Below are 23641 nucleotides of genomic sequence, written 5' to 3'. Positions count from 1 at the left end.
AACATAATTAAACACATATTACATCATTCTCTGTTTATTTGCGTGTATAATGAATTTACCTAATCTGTGTAGTTCCTTTATTTTATTTGAGTTCAGTAAATTTAAAACTTTAAAGACAGAAGGTTTGTACCAGTAATATTTTTTGATAAATTTCTTCCTTATCTCTGAATATTTAGGACATACATGTATTTAAGTAAAAAGTGAAATTCATCCTCAACCTCGTTTTGAGTACAGTTTATACAAAGTCTATTTTTCCTGTCAATATTTCTACTTCTACCAACTTCTATAGCAAGATTGTGTGCAGACAAGCGTAACTTAGTTATTGCAATTCTATGTTGTTTATGTAATGACTTGGTTAAATAATATTTTAAAGTGACATTGTCTACAAGATACTTATATAAGTCACACTTACTAGAAATACTTAAAGAATTAAATATCGTCTGCTTAGCCTGATCCTCAAGACGCTGTTTAATCAAAGGTAATAATATCATACACACATCATATTTACATACACATATATATAAGAAAGAACACACATTAGATAGTTAACATATCCACAAACATTATACATAAGCACTGGTAATACATTATAATATATATACTAAAAACATTTTTCATACATTTTATATTACATTCTTCAGTTTAAAAAGAACATCATATTCACATCATTATGCTGACATAAATTTTGAATTGTACAACATCAAATGAAAATACATCTTATTACTTTTAATATTAAACATTAATAACTTTTAAACAATATTATTTTTTTTCATATAAAGTACTGTATATTTAAATATAAATACTTATAAACAGGTTGTAAAGTTAAATGGACTAAGGGATATCTTTTTGAATGATGACTTTTTGATTAGTGATTAATACAGTTGGAATGACTTCTTCTCTCATTTGTTATAATTCATTCATGTTTATAAATCAAAGACTTAATGGAACTCTGTTGTTCTCCTGTTTATACAAGCATTGATGTATACGAATCTCATTTCTATAGTAACACAGTTGTCATTAATTACATCACACTAAAAACTGAAAACAGATCTTGTTCTGTCAAAGGAACGATAATAAATACACTGCAAAGACACATTTCCGAAGGCTTTGATAGGCTAATTACGATATTCACAAATGCTGCAATTTGTACAACATCAGTTTTACACTGCCATCAATCTATGCTTGTCCTCACATTAAACAATTCTGAATCCTGTGACTTATCGATTGTCCATGTTACAACTGCTGCAGAATTTGTTTTTTTTTTAATGTGCATTTTAACACATTAATGAACTGGCAATATATATACTTGCGTTCCTCAATAGGACACAGCAAACCACCATTTTATATATCCCACTGTCAGAATTATTACTATTATTTCCAGGATTTTTTATTGTCTAAAATCTAATTCCTAAAACTGATATGTAAAGGGCTTTTTCAGAAGGCCTTTTGGCACCGATTTTTCAATGGGCCCCATTCAAATTAGAATCATTTTATATTAAAGCCGAGTTTCAAAAAAAAAAAGATAAATAAAAATACAAAATGGCCTCATTCCAACTAATGTAAAATAGACCAGAATACAATATACTTATTTAATGATCATGATGTTTCAGTGTAAGTATGTTGGAAGATGCTTGTAGTGAAGATCGACTGAAAATTCCAAATTGGCTATGAATATATTAAGTACCATCAGATGGTGTCAGCTGAACTTTAATCATACGGTGACAACCAATATCATTTGGAAGGCTTCTTTTGTCCACACACAGAAAACCTTCAGTCAATGTAGTTTCTGATCACCGTGTTAATGTAGCGCTTTTTACATCTGGTTCCATAGCTACCTCTGTGTATATATATAAAGCTAACATTAAACTTTTAAACATAATCATGCTCTTATTTAAAACACCGGCTTTAATTTGAGTTTCCATGACAACACTGTACATTACCAGACCATCAGAGCATTTTATTCCTTGGCAACACAAAACAGTATTGTCAATAAACGTGTGCACAAATAACTTTGAACAACCATGCCTACATTTAGCCTAACCATTATATAGAGAGCTGTTTTTCTGAAAAAATATCAATACTAATGATCTGAAATGTCTTTTACCTCAGCGAGATGGCTCAAATTCACATACACTCCTGCTTGCAAGTTGCAGATAATGGATTCTAGTTTTGGTGGGCAGATTGTAATTTAGCGACATTACTCCTGTATTTCTGATATCATCAGTGAGCTGTATGCATTTGACCGCACATGATTTTCTGGACGAATGCTCTCCATAATATCAAAATGTAATTTGTTTAAGGCGGCAGTTTTCCAATAATCACTACTGTCCTTGTTATTATGATACTGTGTTTTTTCCCCACTATTTCGGTTTCGATTGAGCTCGGATTACATAGGGCCAACACAAGACCATAGGTTGATCATGGACGTCCATATATCATTAGAATCCAGGATAAATGATGTTCAGGGATTTTACCACAAATACATACAGACATGCTATACACACCTTAACATGATACTGCCCACATCATACTAAATTATTATATAGAAAATTGCATACAGCATACCAAGATAAAGTATAGCTGTAAATAATCTCCATAGTCAACTCTTAAGTACATCAATATTTTACATAGGCATTCATACTCCAGCATAGACAAGACACATGACAATTTTATTTAAAACAAAATTATTGGACTTATCTAAAATATAAGCACCATATTCCAAAAATAACTTCATGCTTTTCTATAAATTTAAATGATGAATTGTAAATATGTGGAATCAATGTGGGTTTAAACAAAGATAAGACATTCTATCATTATCATACAGAGTACGTGGGTTTAAACAAATATAAGTTCAATCGTTTGAATCGAATGAATAAGAATGAAATTATTTCTCCTATTTCGGAGAGGGCCGCTGTATGGCGTGCGGGCATCGGGAGGCGGAAAGTGCCGAGCATTTCTGAGTGGGAAAGAGGGTGTGATGCATGTGTAATCTCTAATTCAGTAAACCACATGTACATTGACAGGCCAATACATATGCTAGTTCAGCTGAATTTTGTTTTCATAATATTGTAGACATATATCTTCGTCAAATTTCCAATACAATGAAATAAAGAATGGGAGGAGGATGTTTTGGACATGTGTATGCTGGCCGGGGAGGGAAAGTAATAAAACTATTTGAACAAATCATAGTTAGTGCTTTATCTAACCATCAACCAATCATAAACAGAAACGTATAGACCCATCAACCAATGAAAAACAGTGATACATCTAACCATCAATCAAAAACAGGGATATATCTAACCATCAACCAATCATAAACAGAAACGTATAGACCCATCAACCAATGAAAAACAGTGATACATCTAACCATCAATCAAAAACAGGGATATATCTAACCATCATCCAATCATAATAATGGCTACATTTAACCATTATCCAATCATATTGACTGATGTGTCTAATCATCATCCAATCATAATCTGGGATATATCTAACCTTCATCCAATCATATTCAGTGATGTGTCTAACCATCCATCCAATCATATTCTGGGATATATCTAAGCCATCATCCAATCATAATCTGGGATATATCTAACCTTCATCCAATCATAATCTGGGATATATCTAACCATCATCCAATCATATTCTGGGATATATCTAACCATCATCCAATCATATTCTGGGATATATCTAACCATCATCCAATCATAATCTGGGATATATCTAACCATCATCCAATCATATTCTGGGATATATCAAAGCCTCATCCAATCATATTCATTGATGTATATCTACCATCCAATCATAATCAAGGATGTGAACCATCAACAATAAACAGTTTAACACTGAAGAAGGAATCCTTTCCAATGTAATACTTGTACAGATAAAGTATATTTTAAAGTAAAACAATTTGTGCGCCTTGAAAACTGTAAAATCTTTTAAATGTTGATAAGAATTTATAGTAAAGTGGATTGTCATATCTTTCCAAGAGATTGATCAACAATTGTGTAATGCTTACTGATTTCAAATCATTGACTCACTGTGATGCCCAATTTATATGCAAGGGATGGAAAAATATAGGGCACATCATGTACCCAGACAAGTTTTACACCAGTTTGCTTTTAGTATGTAATCTTTGGGAATGTGGTATTGGCACATTGCAATCTAATTGTAAAAGATAACCCCAAATAATGTCAATGGGATCTACAGAGGCCAGTACTGACTGAAAATGGATGGAACGCTGCTCATCCTGATTAGGGAAGACAAGAATTTGTCTCGGAACATGTGAACAAGAGGAACTGATATGGTGTCATAGAGGTGCTGGTGTCACTCCAATTGTTTCAGGAATACATCAACATCACTGTAAGGTGTGGACAGGGACGATCAGATGTCTGTCTTTCCTGTATACAAATGCTATGTTCATTCCAAAAGACCAGAAGAATCTGCTGTCGGGGACAAATTGTCGGGGACAGACTGAAGGGGAAAGAATGTCAGGAAGAAGCTGAGGGGGACAAATTGTCGGGGACAGACTGAAGGGGACAGACTGATGGGGACAGATTGTAGGGGACAGACTGAAGGGGACAGACTGAGGGGGACAGACTGAAGGGGACAGACTGATGGGGACAGACTGAGGGGGACTTATCATAACCCAGCATTATATAAACCAATATAATATGGCCTGGTTTTCTGATAGGGGAGGCATTAATGACAACAACTGATGTGTAAATTTAGGTCCAATTCAATTAGTGGCCAATTCTAAAGTGAAAATCAGGGTTGTATCATTAAAATGACAAGGTATGTTAATGAAGAGCATAACAAAAACTGAACGTTACCTGAACCTTGCACATCAGAAGTGGCAAATTTAAAGCACAGTGTGCAATGACAGTGAATTTATCACAACAAAGAATGCAAAAAAAAAAAAAAAATGTGCAGAGTTAATGCAGAAATAATCAAAGTGGTTCGTTTCTGCAGGAAAGATAATGAGCATAGTGATTAAACATATCAACATCATTTATTATACACCTAAATTACAGATTGTTTAAAATCCAGTTTTAGATTAGACAGGTTCCTATCATGAGGTTCTTGCAGGACGTTTATCAACACAAGCAATTAATTTAGTTGAAATTAAATCCCATATTTGTGTGTGTGAATATGTAAGATAAAATATAAAGATTCAACCCACAAGTTTTCAAACAAAACAAATCTTCCTGACAAAACAATAGGTTTTGTTCTTGAAAAAACAACAGGTCATCAAGTACCATAAGTTGGAAAGGTGCATGACCATGCTTACATCAATACATATATAGACAGGAAAGCAATTTGGGGGGATTTCAACACAGACAGACAATTAGCTGGTATTGAGGTAAAGACCACTTTGTGTGTGATCTAACTGCCACCAATAAGATCCTATCTACCTTAATCCAGAAATACCAAACTTGGTCTGTCAAGTACCCTTACTGTCAGTCCAGCTCATCCAGGACATTTGAAGTTCGGTACTATTGATGGGGATCACAGCTCATTGGATCGTTTGTTCAGGGTATTATTCTGTTGACTTTCCCAACAGATGCTGTGTTTCCATGGCAACTATGTAAAAACAAAGATTTATGGCTCTTCTGGAAGGAGTTAGTTATACTATCTATCCTATGTAGAGATTCCGAGTATGGTGTGAATCAATCAAGCTTGGCCACAATCCAACTCAAGTGTTTGCAATCTCCTGTTTAATAGCAATCGGATGGATATGATATAAACTACAGCCCCGTCTTCTGACTACCCAAATCTATGTCCCCTTCATTGATTGGATCAGAGCAAAGCCGATCATTACTAAGGAGTCTATATCCAGAAGCGACCTATTGGACAAATCTTGTTGCCATGACGGCACACTCTACTGGTATTAAAACAACTAATCAATCTTGCTTCTTACTTGTTTGATACACAATATTCTGATCCTTTTGACATCAAGATTTAAATCTGCTTCTGCTGTTTATAACGAAATTGTGAAGTTTGAAGAAATTGTTGGGCTGTTAGTGAAATGTTCACAGTACAAATACACTATGAACCACTGTTATACAGGAAGGGGAGGTAACTGGAGAAGGGAATACTTACATACAGAGATTCAGACAGTAGCGTTATGCTTAGAAAAGACGAAGTTTAAGGGAAGTGTCTCTGGAATATTTTGTTATGACAGAAAAATACAGTTATGATCCAGACAGGGTTCACTTTACTCCAATTTGTCGACAATAACTCACTTACTCAGCAAACCAAGTTAGGCCTGTAAAAAGCTACACCACCAAAGTAACTGTCTGCTGTCATACTATGTAAGGGAAGCTCAATATGTCAACAACTGGAGCCATTACAGAAAATATACTACCTTACTGTGACATATTTTCTTTATGAAGTGTCACACACTTAGGTTCCAGTAAAAAACAAAGTTTAGATAAAGCTAATTGATAGGTTCACAAGTGATAATGCCAACGATAAACTGAGTCCTGAATTACAGTTAAAGAAGGCATGCAATTGAAATAAGCTACCATTTTAGGAATTTTAATAACTTAAACGTTTGTGTAACAAATTATTTGCTTTTTAAATGAGTTAAACAATCATCCTTTTTTCAAATAAAGTATGTGGAAAAAAAAAGACAAAGTGTAAATTGAATTTATTTTGGTAATTTCAATTTACCAAATTAAACACTTACTAAACTGTAATTCTGGCTGTTCATTTTCTGCTATTCATTGGATTGATAACTCTGCTTAGCATACATCATGCCAGGTGAAAGAGTCCTATATTTTCCCCAAAAAACTACTTAATTCAAATATTTAATTTCAAAATACAGTGAGACGATATCTCACTGGTACCAATGGATGTATACCATGATCCAAATTATGGTTTATAATAAGTTGACTAACAGGTACACACAGTGTCTCCAATAACCATGTCTAGGCAACACAAATGAGGAGTTTTCATATGAGGAAACATTTAATCTTTTTTCTGCTGATGAACTGCAAAGTGTAATTTCTAAATCACCTACTGGATTTAAAAGATTAGCTCGCAGGAATCAAATTAAACACAACCAAGAGATAAGCTGAGTCAACATTATTTGTATTTCTTTTGTTATTTTCCCTTGAAATGTTGCAGATGTTGAAAAAAGGGAATATTTGCATGCGACTTAATTGATTTGAACAGGTGCACTTTGATAGTATGCAGGCACCAGTATGATAATCCATAGAGCTATCCAGAAAATTGTATGATGGCTACCTTCTCATTCAATAAAACAAAAATGTTAATGAAACAGACAAGCAGCTCATACGCCCGTGTGATACAGATTGGCTGGTTGTGAAGATAAGGCGTTGATTGCAGGGAGCTGGCCTCCATTTGTGTCATTATACTGGGCAGTCACCACCCAAAGCCCAACACTACTGCTTCACTTGGACAATTAAATTGCCAGAGAAATCAAACCGAATTTCCTTTCCTTGATTTCACTGTACAACCCTAAGCGATGCATTGTGGGCCGTTTCAATCCCAATAATTGGCCTGTTGGCTACAAAGCCTCCTTCCTGCTTGGTGTCACCATCCATGCTATGCCTGCCAATTACTCGGCTCTTCCGCAAGCCAGGCTGGTCAAATCATCAAAAACGAGAGAAGGAGGAAATGGAGTCAGAGTACTGTTACCCTAGACTATGGTCCAGGGAAACACTGCCTGGTTTTATCCAATAATCTCGCACTTTATACCTAGGAACTATCAGATCTAAGTGCTTTATAATCCTATATCTATTTTACTTATCCTATCCTTATTTGTAAAATGAAAATAATAAAACATTTAACTCCTAATCCACTTAAAAATTAGTCACTTGCATATTTTATTTACAGATAATAGTCCTGTAAATAAAAGAACGTGCAAGAGGAGATGAAAATGCAAAGACCAGGTCAGGACTCAAAATAAGGACCATCAAACTTGAGACGGACTCTCTAACCATTTGAGCTACCTGGCCACTAATCCCAACATCCTGTTATCAGCATTTCCCATTTAAAACTTCTTTTTTCAGGTGACTCATGTACAGCATTAAATAAAAAAAAAATAAAACAATTTTGATTGATTTTTAATTTTGAGAAATGTAATCTTGTTGTTTGAAACACTTAAATAAAAGAAATGATATCCGTCATCATACACGTCACTTGTTATTGAATATTAAAAGAAAATTAACTATATGAGACATATGTTACCGAGGACCCACGACAATGCCAGGACTACACAAACACTGGCACTTATCGATTATACCGCCTCCAACTGTTAACTCATAATACCCATATATCACTCTGGAACAGTGTGGAGATTCCATAATGCTCAAGGTCATGTGTTTGTATAAATCACAGTGGAACAGTGTAGAGATTTCACAATGCCCAAGGTCATGTGTTTGTATAAAACACTGTGGAACAGTATAGAGATTTCACAATGCTCAAGGTCATGTGTTTGTAGATTTCACATTAATGCTTAAGGTCATCTATTTGTATAAATCACCTAAGCACATTGTGGAGATTTCACAATGCTCAAGGTCTTGTGTTTGTATAAATCACCTTGGCACAGTGTGGCGATTTCACAATGCCCAAGGTCATGTGTTTGTATAAATCACCTTGGCACAGTGTGGCGATTTCATAATGCTCAAGGTCATCCGTTTGTATAAATCACTGTGGAACAGTGTGGAGATTTCATAATGCCCAAGGTCATGTGTTTGTATAAATCACTGTGGAACAGTGTGGAGATTTCACAATGCCCAAGGTCATGAGTTTGTATAAATCACCTTGGCACATTGTGGAGATTTCACAATGCCCAAGGTCATCTGTTTGTATAAATCACCTTGGCACAGTGTGGCGATTTCATAATGCTCAAGGTCATCCGTTTGTATAAATCACTGTGGAACAGTGTGGAGATTTCATAATGCCCAAGGTCATGTGTTTGTATAAATCACTGTGGAACAGTGTGGAGATTTCAAAATGCTCAAGGTCATGAGTTTGTATAAATCACCATGGAACAGTGTGGAGATTTCACAATGCCCAAGGTCATCTGTTTGTATAAATCACCTTGGCACAGTGTGGCGATTTCACAATGCCCAAGGTCATCTGTTTGTATAAATCACCTTGGCACATTGTGGAGATTTCACAATGCCCAAGGTCATGAGTTTGTATAAATCACCTTGGCACATTGTGGAGATTTCATAATGCTCAAGGTCATCCGTTTGTATAAATCACAGTGGAACAGTGTGGAGATTTCATAATGCCCAAGGTCATGTGTTTGTATAAATCACTGTGGAACAGTGTGGAGATTTCACAATGCCCAAGGTCATGAGTTTGTATAAATCACCTTGGCACATTGTGGAGATTTCAAAATGCTCAAGGTCATGTTCTTGTATCAATCACCTGGATATATAGTGGTGTCCCCTGACTGATCCCTCATTAAGTAATATGACAAAATAAACTCTCAAATGAACAAGCTCTTGTTTTCCCTAATATATCAGGTCTTCTAGTAATAATCCATTTGTCACCAAGAATACATTTGTAGCATTATTTAAGTTTAAAACGCCTCAAATGTTTGAATCTGACCTCATGGTAACATGGGATATAGATTACCATTTAAAATTTTGTTTATATCCAGGCTGATGGTTCTATTACAACCACAAAAACTAAGTATTTCAATTCAACTTTAAAGCACTCCTTCAATTCTAGAAGGTCATGTGATCAATATTTTTGTCTCTAATCAAGTTCCTAATTACAAATATTCTTGGCCATTAAAGCTTTAGTTAGAATTTGGTTTCATCATTAAGCAGCTGGTAGTCTTGGCGACGCTATTACATCCTGAAATTGCTATCCAGACAGTAGTCCACCCCTGTATACTTTACATAAATCCACATTGATGTGTGTATAAAATACTCGTTTAAGGCCAATTTATCTGAGAGATGGAGCTACAGTCAGGGTAGCTAGCTCCAGGGCCTATTTCCTGAAATATATCACTGACAATTTCCTTTCTAATTTGCATCAACCAGGTCATAAAGAAACAACTTTGTTTTCAACAGCGTATTGAAATTGAGTCATAAAGATGTATAGTTAAATATACCGTCCAATAGAGGTAATGCTGTATCGTTATTTCCCAACGCATCAATTCCGATGATAAAGCTCGCTATATTTCCCCCATGATTCTCATCTATGTTCGTCCATTTCAGCCAGTGCTAAAACTTGAGCATCACTCTATGGTGAAGTGATGGATTTACTGTATTGTAGGATGCCATGGTCCTATTCACAAGCTGGAATACATTTGTATCTTTCCTTGCAGCCAGACAGTTCTGGCCAATATGTCATACAGTCAAACATTACAGGGATCAAAGGGCATTAACTATTGTAAATAAAGAAACAAACAAGACTATTCTGAACCCAAAAGTAATTTCTTTCCATCTATAACTGAACAAAAGTGGAGAATGTCAGAGTTTCAGAAAACAATATTTATTTCAATATAATCACACATGCTTGTTTCTCCAAGAAAAGCACTCAGTCACACAATGCATGCAATGATAATAGTCTAGCTCTTCTATTTCAGTTTTGAACAATAAGGGGCTGAGTATCTCAGTCAATATTGGAAAACGTAACCCTAATGGAGATCTGAGGTGTGTTGTTTGATCCCTACCCAGAAAGAGTTGTTTCTTTCAGATTACCGAGATTACACACTGTCCTTGTTCTTTGTGTTGTTAGGGCTGTATGTTTGGGCTCGACACTCTACCCCAATCAGCCTGATGTTGTTAAGCAAGAAAGACACCCACAATTATTGTGTTGTTGTTCAGTGAGGAAGACATTTTACCCACAATGACTCTGGTGTTATTCAGTGAGAAAGACACTTTATCCCCAATGACTCTGGTGTTGTTTAGCATGAAAAACACTTAACCCCCAATAACCCTGGTGTTGTTCAATGAGGATGACACTTCACCAAATTACTCTGGTGTTGTTCAGTGAAGAAGACATTTCACCAAATTACTCTGGTGTTGTTCAGTGAAGAAGACACTTCACCAAATTACTCTGGTGTTGTTCAGTGAGAAAGACACTTCACCAAATTACTCTGGTGTTGTTCAGTGAGAAAGACACTTCACCAAATTACTCTGGTGTTGTTCAGTGAGGACGACACTTCACCAAATTACTCTGGTGTTGTTCAGTGAGGATGACACTTTATCTCCAATGACTCTGATGTTGTTCAGTGAGGAAGACGCTAGCTACCAGAGACCCTACATTACGCCCACTTCAAAACAACCCCAACTATTCATGCATTGATAAACTCAGCAAAAAACCATCAACACCACTGTGTATTAATTATAAGGTTATGCACTTAATTCCAAAGGGGCAACATAATTTGCTTTAAGAAACAGAAACAAAGGCTGATATACCAATAGTCCCCAAGTCCATAACTTTGACTCTGTGCCTTCAAGTCAGTAGATTGTAAAAGACTTACCTCGCTGGCGACTTCTGTGAGAGCCGCCAAGGCCTGTAGCGTCTGTATCACCTCGAGCTGCAATATAGACAGGTACATTACTTATATACTAGAACAAGTATACTATGATGTAGAGAGGGATACATGTGCTCAGTACCCTAATGTAGGTATTCCAACTCATTTTTATGTTTATTATGTCTCAACTTTTTTCTAGGTACCATCTCATTGACTATAGTCAGTGTTCTGGCTGCTATGATAAACAAAGGGCCATAACTCTGTATATAAATATAAGAAACTAACCAGAATTTAAACATGTGATATCTCCTAGAAGAGCACTGGAAGCTGACAGGAACAGAAATATAGCAGAAGACCAAATAAGGACTGGAGTACACAAGGAACAAATACACCCATGCAACATTGCCAAACTTTTTTTGGGAAATTTACTATTCAATAACATATTTATTGTTTGGATATTAAACAAAACAAACATATCTTGACTGAACAATTGTTTATGTAAACAGGCATGCTTATACCAGCTAGGCCTTAAAAGGACTAGATTCAGTGCTTAGAAGCCTGATACTTCACTTGGAATGAACAATCTTTCAACAACTCATCAATAATTCAGTATTTTAAAATCCGATGCATCATAAACTTGTGAAAATGCTATATATCATAGCATGGTATCTGTATCTAACACAGCAATTACACGCCTTTTACAGTCGGACAGGAGAAAATGTGCTGTGCCAACATTATTGCTAAACAAAACAATCAGTGTTTTATCAGAGAAATGATAATGCTTGGAACATTCTCTTTTTATCTGTATATATCTGAAATGTGTAGGCTTGAACATTACGGTAGCCACGGTAATGTACCTCATTAATTCTCTACCTCCAATAAGTAAATACACCATTTTCGTACAGCCCATTATATGTACAGTTGTTCATAGTGACTGACAAACAAACCTGTTTTCATAAGTTATTCCTAAATTACAGTCTCCAAAGTCACCATGGATCTCTAAATTACAGTCACCAATGTCACCATAGATCTCTAAATTACAGTTTACAATGTCACCATAGATCCCTAAATTACAGTCACCAATGTCACCATAGATCTCTAAATTACAGTCTCCAATGTCACCATAGATCTCTAAATTACAGTTTACAATGTCACCATAGATCTCTAAATTACAGTCTCCAATGTCACCATAGATCTCTAAATTACAGTCTCCAATGTCACCATAGATCCCTAAATTACAGTCTCCAATGTCACCATAGATCCCTAAATTACAGTCTCCAATGTCACCATAGATCCCTTAAATTAGTCTCCAATGTCACCATAGATCCCTAAATTACAGTTTACAATGTCATCATAGATCCCTAAATTACAGTCACCAATGTCACCATAGATACCTAAATTACAGTTTACAATGTCACCATAGATCTCTAGATTACAGTTTACAATGTCACCATAGATCTCTAGATTACAGTTTACAATGTCACCATAGATTCCTAAATTACAGTCACCAATGTCACCATAGACCCCTAAATTAGTCTCCAATGTCACCATAGATCCCTAAATTACACTCACCAATGTCACCATAGACCCCTAAATTACAATCTCCAATGTCACCATAGATCCCTAAATTACAGTCTCCAATGTCACCATAGATCCCTAAATTACAGTCTCCAATGTCACCATAGATCCCTAAATTACAGTCTCCAATGTCACCATAGATCCCTAAATTACAGTTTACAATGTCATCATAGATCCCTAAATTACAGTCACCAATGTCACCATAGATACCTAAATTACAGTTTACAATGTCACCATAGATCTCTAGATTACAGTTTACAATGTCACCATAGATCTCTAGATTACAGTTTACAATGTCACCATAGATTCCTAAATTACAGTCACCAATGTCACCATAGACCCCTAAATTAGTCTCCAATGTCACCATAGATCCCTAAATTACACTCACCAATGTCACCATAGACCCCTAAATTACAATCTCCAATGTCACCATAGACCCCTAAATTACAGTCTCCAATGTCACCATAGATCCCTAAATTACAGCCTCCAATGTCACCATAGATCCCTAAATTACAGTCACCAATGTCACCATAGATACCTAAATTACAGTTTACAATGTCACCATAGATCCCTAAATTACAGTCACCAATGTCACCATAGATCCCTAAATTACAGTTTACAATGTCACCATAGATCCCTAAATTACAGTTTACAATGTCACCATAGATCCCTAAATTACAGTTTACAATGACACCATAGATCCCTAAATTACAGCCTCCAATGTCACCATAGATCCCTAAATTACACTCACCAATGTCACCATAGATCCCTAAATTACAGCCTCCAATGTCGCCATAGATCCCTAAATTACAGTCTCCAATGTCACCATAGATCCCTAAATTACAGTCTCCAATGTCACCATAGATCCCTAAATTACAGTCTCCAATGTCACCATAGATCCCTAAATTACAGTCTCCAATGTCACCATAGATCCCTAAATTACAGTTTACAATGTCACCATAGATCTCTAAATTACAGTTTACAATGTCACCATAGATCTCTAAATTACAGTCACCAATGTCACAATAGATCTCTAAATTAGAGCCTCCAATGTCACCATAGATCCCTAAATTACAGTCTCCAATGTCACCATAGATCCCTAAATTACAGTCTCCAATGTCACCATAGATCTCTAAATTACAGTTTACAATGTCACCATAGATCCCTAAATTACAGTTTACAATGTCGCCATAGATCCCTAAATTACAGTCTCCAATGTCACCATAGATCTCTAGATTACAGTTTACAATGTCACCATAGATCCCTAAATTACAGTTTACAATGTCACCATAGATCTCTAAATTACAGTCACCAATGTCACCATAGATCCCTAAATTACAGTTTACAATGTCACCATAGATCCCTAAATTACAGTTTACAATGTCACCATAGATCCCTAAATTACAGTTTACAATGTCATCATAAATCCCTAAATTACAGTTTACAATGTCACCATAGATCCCTAAATTACAATGTCACCATAGATCCCTAAATTACAGTTTACAATGTCACCATAGATCCCTAAATTACAGTTTACAATGTCACCATAGATCTCTAAATTACAGTCATCAATGTCACCATAGATCCCTAAATTACAGCCTCCAATGTCATCACAGATCTCTAAATTACAGTTTACAATGTCACCATAGAGCTCTAAATTACAGTCATCAATGTCACCATAGATCCCTAAATTACAGTTGCAATGTCGCCATAGATCCCTAAATTACAGTCTCCAATGTCACCATAGATACCTAAATTACAGTCTCCAATGTCACCATAGATCCCTAAATTACAGTTTACAATGTCACCATAGAGCTCTAAATTACAGTCATCAATGTCACCATAGATCCCTAAATTACAGTTGCAATGTCGCCATAGATCCCTAAATTACAGTTTACAATGTCACCATAGATCCCTAAATTAGAGTTTACAATGTCATCATAGATCCCTAAATTACAGTCTCCAATGTCACCATAGATCCCTAAATTAGAGTTTACAATGTCATCATAGATCCCTAAATTACAGTCTCCAATGTCACCATAGATCCCTAAATTACAGTCTCCAATGTCACCATAGATCCCTAAATTAGAGTTTACAATGTCATCATAGATCCCTAAATTAGAGTCTCAAATGTCACCATAGATCCCTAAATTACAGTCTCCAATGTCACCATAGATCTCTATATTACAGTTTACAATGTCATCATAGATCCCTAAATTACAGTCTCCAATGTCACCATAGATCCCTAAATTACAGTCTCCAATGTCACCATAGATCTCTAAATTACAGTTTACAATGTCATCATAGATCCCTAAATTACAGTCACCAATGTCACCATAGATCCCTAAATTACATGCAGCCTCCAATGTCACCATAGATCCCTAAATTACAGTCTCCAATGTCACCAAAGATCCCTAAATTACAGTTTACAATGTCGCCATAGATCCCTAAATTACAGTTTACAATGTCACCAGAGATCCCTAAATTACAGTCTCCAATGTCACCATAGATCCCTAAATTACAGTCTCCAATATCACCATAGATCCCTAAATTACAGTCTCCAATGTCACCATAGATCCCTAAATTACAGTTTACAATGTCACCATAGATCCCTAAATTACAGTCTACAATGTCACCATAGATCCCTAAATTACAGTCTCCAATGTCACCATAGATCCCTAAATTACAGTTTACAATGTCACCATAGATCCCTAAATTACAGTCACCAATGTCACCATAGATCTCTAAATTACAGTCTACAATGTCACCATAGATTCCTAAATAACAGTTTACAATGTCACCATAGATCTCTAAATTACAGTTTACAATGTCACCATAGATCCCTAAATTACAGTCACCAATGTCACCATAGATCCCTAAATTACAGTCTCCAATGTCACCATAGATCCCTAAATTACAGTCTCCAATGTCACCATAGATCCCTAAATTACAGTTTACAATGTCACCATAGATCCCTAAATTACAGTCTCCAATGTCACCATAGATCTCTAAATTACAGTCTCCAATGTCACCATAGATCTCTAAATTACAGTTTACAATGTCGCCATAGATCTCTAGATTACAGTTTACAATGTCACCATAGATCCCTAAATTACAGTTTACAATGTCGCCATAGATCTCTAGATTACAGTTTACAATGTCACCATAGATCCCTAAATTACAGTTTACAATGTCACCATAGATCTCTAAATTACAGTCATCAATGTCACCATAGATCCCTAAATTACAGTTTACAATGTCACCATAGATCTCTAAATTACAGTCTCCAATGTCACCATAGATCTCTAAATTACAGTCATCAATGTCACCATAGATCTCTAGATTACAGTTTACAATGTCACCATAGATTCCTAAATTACAGTTTACAATGTCATCATAGATCCCTAAATTACAGTTTACAATGTCACCATAGATCTCTAAATTACAGTCACCAATGTCGCCATAGATCTCTAGATTACAGTTTACAATGTCACCATAGATCCCTAAATTACAGTTTACAATGTCGCCATAGATCCCTAAATTACAGTCTCCAATGTCACCATAGATCTCTAGATTACAGTTTACAATGTCACCATAGATCCCTAAATTACAGTTTACAATGTCACCATAGATCTCTAAATTACAGTCATCAATGTCACCATAGATCCCTAAATTACAGTTGCAATGTCGCCATAGATCCCTAAATTACAGTCTCCAATGTCACCATAGATCCCTAAATTAGAGTTTACAATGTCATCATAGATCCCTAAATTACAGTCTCCAATGTCACCATAGATCCCTAAATTACAGTCTCCAATGTCACCATAGATCCCTAAATTAGAGTTTACAATGTCATCATAGATCCCTAAATTACAGTCTCAAATGTCACCATAGATCCCTAAATTACAGTCTCCAATGTCACCATAGATCTCTAAATTACAGTCACCAATGTCACCATAGATCTCTATATTACAGTTTACAATGTCATCATAGATCCCTAAATTACAGTCTCCAATGTCACCATAGATCCCTAAATTACAGTCTCCAATGTCACCATAGATCTCTAAATTACAGTTTACAATGTCATCATAGATCCCTAAATTACAGTCACCAATGTCACCATAGATCCCTAAATTACAGCCTCCAATGTCACCATAGATCCCTAAATTACAGTCTCCAATGTCACCAAAGATCCCTAAATTACAGTTTACAATGTCGCCATAGATCCCTAAATTACAGTTTACAATGTCACCAGAGATCCCTAAATTACAGTCTCCAATGTCACCATAGATCCCTAAATTACAGTTTACAATGTCACCATAGATCCCTAAATTACAGTCTACAATGTCACCATAGATCCCTAAATTACAGTCTCCAATGTCACCATAGATCCCTAAATTACAGTTTACAATGTCACCATAGATCCCTAAATTACAGTTTACAATGTCACCATAGATCCCTAAATTACAGTCACCAATGTCACCATAGATCTCTAGATTACAGTTTACAATGTCATCATAGATCCCTAAATTACAGTCTCCAGTGTCACCATAGATCTCTAAATTAGTCACCAATGTCACCATAGATCTCTATATTACAGTTTACAATGTCATCATAGATCCCTAAATTACAGTCTCCAATGTCACCATAGATCCCTAAATTACAGTCTCCAATGTCACCATAGATCTCTAAATTACAGTTTACAATGTCATCATAGATCCCTAAATTACAGTCTCCAATGTCACCATAGATACCTAAATTACAGTTTACAATGTCACCATAGATCCCTAAATTACAGTCTCCAATGTCACCAAAGATCCCTAAATTACAGTTTACAATGTCCTCATAGATCCCTAAATTACAGTTTACAATGTCGCCATAGATCCCTAAATTACAGTTTACAATGACACCATAGATCCCTAAATTACAGTCTCCAATGTCACCATAGATCCCTAAATTACAGTCTCCAATGTCACCATAGATCCCTAAATTACAGTCTCCAATGTCACCATAGATCCCTAAATTACAGTTTACAATGTCACCATAGATCTCTAAATTACAGTTTACAATGTCACCATAGATCCCTAAATTACAGTCTCCAATGTCACCATAGATCCCTAAATTACAGTTTACAATGTCACCATAGATCCCTAAATTACAGTTTACAATGTCACCATAGATCCCTAAATTACAGTCACCAATGTCACCATAGATACCTAAATTACAGTTTACAATGTCACCATAGATCTCTAAATTACAGTCACCAATGTCACCATAGATCTCTAAATTACAGTCTCCAATGTCACCATAGATCTCTAAATTACAGTTTACAATGTCACCATAGATCTCTAAATTACAGTTTACAATGTCACCATAGATCCCTAAATTACAGTTTACAATGTCACCATAGATCCCTAAATTACAGTCTCCAATGTCACCATAGATCCCTAAATTACAGTTTACAATGTCACCTGAGATCCCTAAATTACAGTCTCCAATGTCACCAGAGATCCCTAAATTACAGTTTACAATGTCATCAGAGATCCTTGAATTACAGTTTGCAATGTCACCATAAATCCCTTATTTACAGTTTACAATGTAACCATAAATCCCTTAATTAGAGTCACCAATATCACCATAGATCTTTAAGCTGTAGCAGCCAAGAATTTTCTGGCGATTTGGTAGTGTAGATCAAGAGTAATAAAATTGCTGTCCTATATATATCATTTATGTTTCTATGTTATATGTCCAATTATAGTGAGATTTACCTAAGGGTTAAAAATGTGAATTTCCTGTTGTAATTATATGTTTATATCCCTTACTCTATTCAACAGCAGTCAGTGAATCTGCAGAGTTAATTAATCTATACTTCATTCAAATTAAGTGATTCCAAAGAAAATTTCTTACCTCATCTCTCATAGGCAGATGTTTGAGGATGCCCAAAAGTTTGTGGCGTATCTCCTGTCTCTGTTCATTGACCTCTGACCCATACTGTGGAAGTTGGTTGAGTCTTGTTGCTAGGTAACGGACAAGCACCTTGACTCTGTGTTCATATCCTTGCTCCTGAGCCTTGACAATAGATCCATTTCCATTGAAAGCCTCATAAAATCTGCAATATTCAAAATTTAATATTTATGAACATTTCTAAACAATGAATCATTGTGTGAGTGATTTTGTATTATACAGCCTCTATAATATACTATTTTAACAGGTGGTGTTCAGAGTATCTAATGGAGACATTAACATAATATCTAAATGGTATCACCAGTTTACAATAGGCTTTATCGTTCCATGTTTAAAACATGTCAAACATCCTGATTTTCAGTGACATGGCTCAACATCATATTAAACTCCAAAATTTTCATTACTGACTCAACTTCACATCAAACTCCTTAATTGCACTGTCAAGAACCAATATCACTTCAAACACCTGTAATGCCTGTAAATCAATAGTTTACCATCTTGATCAAGAATTTTCATCACAGAAATAAATACTGGAATGCCTCATTAACCAGAATGAAAAGCATCACTTTGCTTTCCCAGGCAAATAGATACTGTCTGCTTTGGTATGGTATGATGAATATTTATCAGGTAACGTGCATTTCCAAATGCACACTTGTTTCCATGATAAGGTAATAAAGACGTGAGTCAATTATTCTGTGAGCCTACAGTACTACATCTGTATGGTATAACAAGCAGTTTCCATGGAAACCTAATTATTCTCTATCACTTCACTCAGACAATTTTGTAATTGGTAATCTGAATGTTTTAAAGGTTTGACAGAAACTGAAATTTTGGCAATTCATGGTACCAAGGTCTCATCAATGTAAACTCCACTGTCCAATTAGTCAGTCTATTTCATTTGGTGATTTAACAATTTTCTTAAAAAAAAAAAAAAAAAAATCTTTTATGGTTACCAGTACCTTAATTTTGCTAGTATGAAAGTTGACAAGAACTCACTCCAACAAACTTCATAGCCCTTACACCGCGACAATGTTACATACAGACCATTAAATATGGTCACTTTTCACCTCTTGGTAAGACAGCCATGGATATTGAAAGTATTATTTTGGATGAATGGTCATGGATATTTAAGTTTTATGCTGATAGATTGTCAAGGATATTGAACATTTTATGCTGGATGGACAGTCTTGGATATTTAATGTTGCTCGAAGAAAAAATCTTATGCTAGCTGCATCAATGGCTGTCAATAGATGCCTGGAAATTTCATCACAATCTCACATACCCTTAAGGCTGGTTAGTTAATAACAGCTACAATTTCCCAAGGAAGCATGATGGATCATTGTCTACACAACTACACATGTATGTCGATCATTTACTCTTGTCTATACAACTACACATGTATGTCGATCATTTACTCTTGTCTATACAACTACACATGTATGTCGATCATTTACTCTTGTCTATACAACTACACATGTATGTCGATCATTTACTCTTGTCTATACAACTACACATGTATGTCGATCATTTACAGTATCTGCAAGCATCTCTATCACAAAGTATCAGAATACTATTGGTCTGATAAAACTTCAATTGAAAAATATCCTGTCATAATTAATTTATTAATTCTTCAAGAAAATTCTGTCCCTAATAATGTGAAAAATTTAGTTCATCATCAGAGAACAAACATCATCATGTCAATCTTACAGAAATAAGGTTATAAATGTTAGAGTAAAATACTACCTGAATATCCTTCTGTATCCACAGAGTCTTACAACACAATTGATCTGATTCAAACACAGGTTTCCTTCTATATTCCGAACAACTGCTCTGCACAAGTTTCTACACAACCCAGCTGCATATCCTTATCAAGCTCTCTAGTGATAATCATGTTAATTAAATCTATGTCGGCCATATGTTTGCAAGATCAATTACACACAATATACCATTAAACCAGGGCCACAGGATTACCTAGAAAGGCCTGTCACCCTCACACTGTCACAATACGATTACATTACTCAGTATTTCCTCCATCCGATTTCCGAGAAACAAATAACTTATATTTTTTTCAAAACCACTAGAGACTATCAGTTCACAAACCAAATGAACTAAGTGTCATTTGCAACAAATAATGAATTAGGATGATTAATTTTTGGAGGAAATTTGCTGACTAATATTTTAAAATATGGTGAAGCACTCTACTCTACAATAAACTACTACAAAACAAACAAGGACCTTCCTCTTGTTTACTCCAGACAGTGAATCCTGGTCAACAATATTGACAAACGGGACAATAAAATCCAACTTTCATTATCATTCATAGAGAGTAAACAATCCACGAGGCCCAAAGTCAATATGTCCAACTCCTTAGGTGGTTTATTGGTCCATTCTGTTAGACATTTACTGGACACTGGTCACATGCTGTATGGGCTATAAATAGTCTTTATCTACTGTCACCAGATAAGGGTTACACAGCTTTGTTAATGAGACAGGAATATTTCCTTTGTTACATTAGTTAATTTCCTTTGTTATCAATAAGTAGCGGCGATCCTTTTATTATTCTTCAGTTATTTTCTGAATGATTTTTTTATTCTTTAGTTTCATCTTAAAACAGATAATTGTATTTTTGAATAAAGCATTTAAATGTCGACTAAATTCTGTGACCAAGGTTAAAATTTCTTTGCTGTTACAATACTACTAAAACATTCCTTACATGCTTCACATTATAATTTTATATCAGTTTTTTTTTATAATATTAATTGAATTTACTTCATATCTTAATTTGATTTATTATATCTCTTATTCAAGTACAGATCTATCAAATATTTTACACAATATATACCAAACACTGTACCTAATTGGCATTTTCAAACTTCCCTAATCATTCAGTATCATTTCTTTTTATTTCCATCACTGTATATTTTTACAATTTACAACATTTTATTTTTTATTAGCTGTCTGGTATACGCTAGTAAACATACAAGTTATTGATATTCTTGTTAACTCTGTTGATTACTTAGGTATTTAAGGTATTTTATTGATCAGTTTTATAGCTTGAAATTGATTTCTGTAATATCAATTAATTACTGTCTTCAATTTCAGTGCCCAGTTTTGCTAAATTCAGACACTGTGTCTATATATAAATATGTCTGAAGCATGTTTCATCCCGTCTCCTCTTGTATAACAATACTTCTCCAATCTATTTTTTCTGTTGATATTAGATAATCTGGTACATTTTGAAGGCCTATTAATACAGGCCCATGTGTACTATTTCCTGCAGCTACTAAAGAGTATGAGCTGACACGTCTCCAAAAAAAATGTTCATTGATTCTGAAACGACTCTGTTTGTTTATAATTACTAAAAACAGGCGAAAAGGATGGCAATCTGTTTTTTTGTTGCTAACATTTTTTTTTTCTAGTTTCACCATCCTAGCAGAGCATATTAGTTAAACCTGTAACATCGATCACATCTTGTTGCTGTGCAGATAGGGAAATGGTAAAAACAAGATATGATTTGAGATGGGGCAGAAGTTTAACAGTTTTATTGATAACTTAAAATCACAACACACCTACAGCATCCATACGATATCTTACTGAGCTAGGTCAACTTCGTTTTCACTAAAACATTATAGTATTTTAGAAAAGCTATAAAATACAGTAATTTTTTCCCAGTAAGAGCAATTTGCAGTTGTATATTCCCGACATACAAGCATGTTTTCATGGGAAAAAGACTATATGATGTTTCAATAGCGGGCATTCCCCAAGGTTTTCCTTTCAGATGTCCTCAGAGACCAGACAAATGTCAAGTGTCCGCGGTAGACTCTGCTGAATCTAGACACACTCATTTAAATCTTTTGTTGAAAAATTAAACCAGAGATTCTGCCCACCATTCTGTGATCTAATTAGTTCTTTGAGAGCTTGATATTTCTCTTAACACTTAACCAACTATTTAGTGACATTCATGTTGCTGGTGAATGAATCATGAAGTGACATTTTAAAGTCATATTGCTGTGTCTGAAATTGTCCTATCAAAGCGAAAATGACATTTGAGTCTATATTGACGAGAAGGAAAGTTTCAGTATTGTGCATGATCATAATCCTTTTAGCAGTTCTTGAAAAGTAGATGTAGCAATCTTCATATTTCAACATTCAAAACAAGAACAGGCAGCCATCTTGAATATTCAATCAGACTTGAAAACAAGTACAACTATAACTTTTATCAAATGACGAGTACAACTGGAACTTGTATTAAACGTCAAGCACAACTGGAACTTGTATTAAACGTCAAGCACAACTGGAACTTGTATTAAACGTCAAGCACAACTGGAACTTGTATTAAATGTCAAGCACAACTGGAACTTGTATTAAACATCAAGCACAACTGGAACTTGTATTAGACGTCAAGCACAACTGGAACTCGTATCAAACGTCAAGCACAACTGGAACTTGTATTAAACATCAAGCACAACTGGAACTTGTATTAAACATCAAGCACAACTGGAACTTGTATTAAACGTCAAGCACAACTGGAACTCGTATTAAACGTCAAGCACAACTGGAACTTGTATTAAACGTCAAGCATAACTATAACTTGTATTAAACGTCAAGCACTGTTGAACTTTAACT

The 23641-nt window shown here is 35.1% G+C and overlaps 1 protein-coding gene across 1 annotated transcript in view; it reads right to left on the bottom strand.

Annotated features, from left to right (window-relative positions):
• LOC117344137 (polycystic kidney disease protein 1-like 1) overlaps positions 1 to 23641 on the bottom strand; it is a 166798-nt gene that overhangs the window by 73303 nt on the left and 69854 nt on the right. The window contains exons 25-26 of the mRNA XM_033906785.1: positions 18959 to 19160; positions 11480 to 11536 (exon numbers count right to left, since the gene is read on the bottom strand). Coding sequence (XP_033762676.1) covers positions 11480 to 11536; positions 18959 to 19160 — 259 coding nt within the window. The remainder of the gene's footprint in view (positions 1 to 11479; positions 11537 to 18958; positions 19161 to 23641) is intronic.

Source organism: Pecten maximus, chromosome 15 (assembly GCF_902652985.1).
Source record: "Pecten maximus chromosome 15, xPecMax1.1, whole genome shotgun sequence".
In the NCBI taxonomy this organism is placed as follows: domain Eukaryota; kingdom Metazoa; phylum Mollusca; class Bivalvia; order Pectinida; family Pectinidae; genus Pecten; species Pecten maximus.
This window is presented reverse-complemented; position numbering and strand designations above follow the sequence as displayed.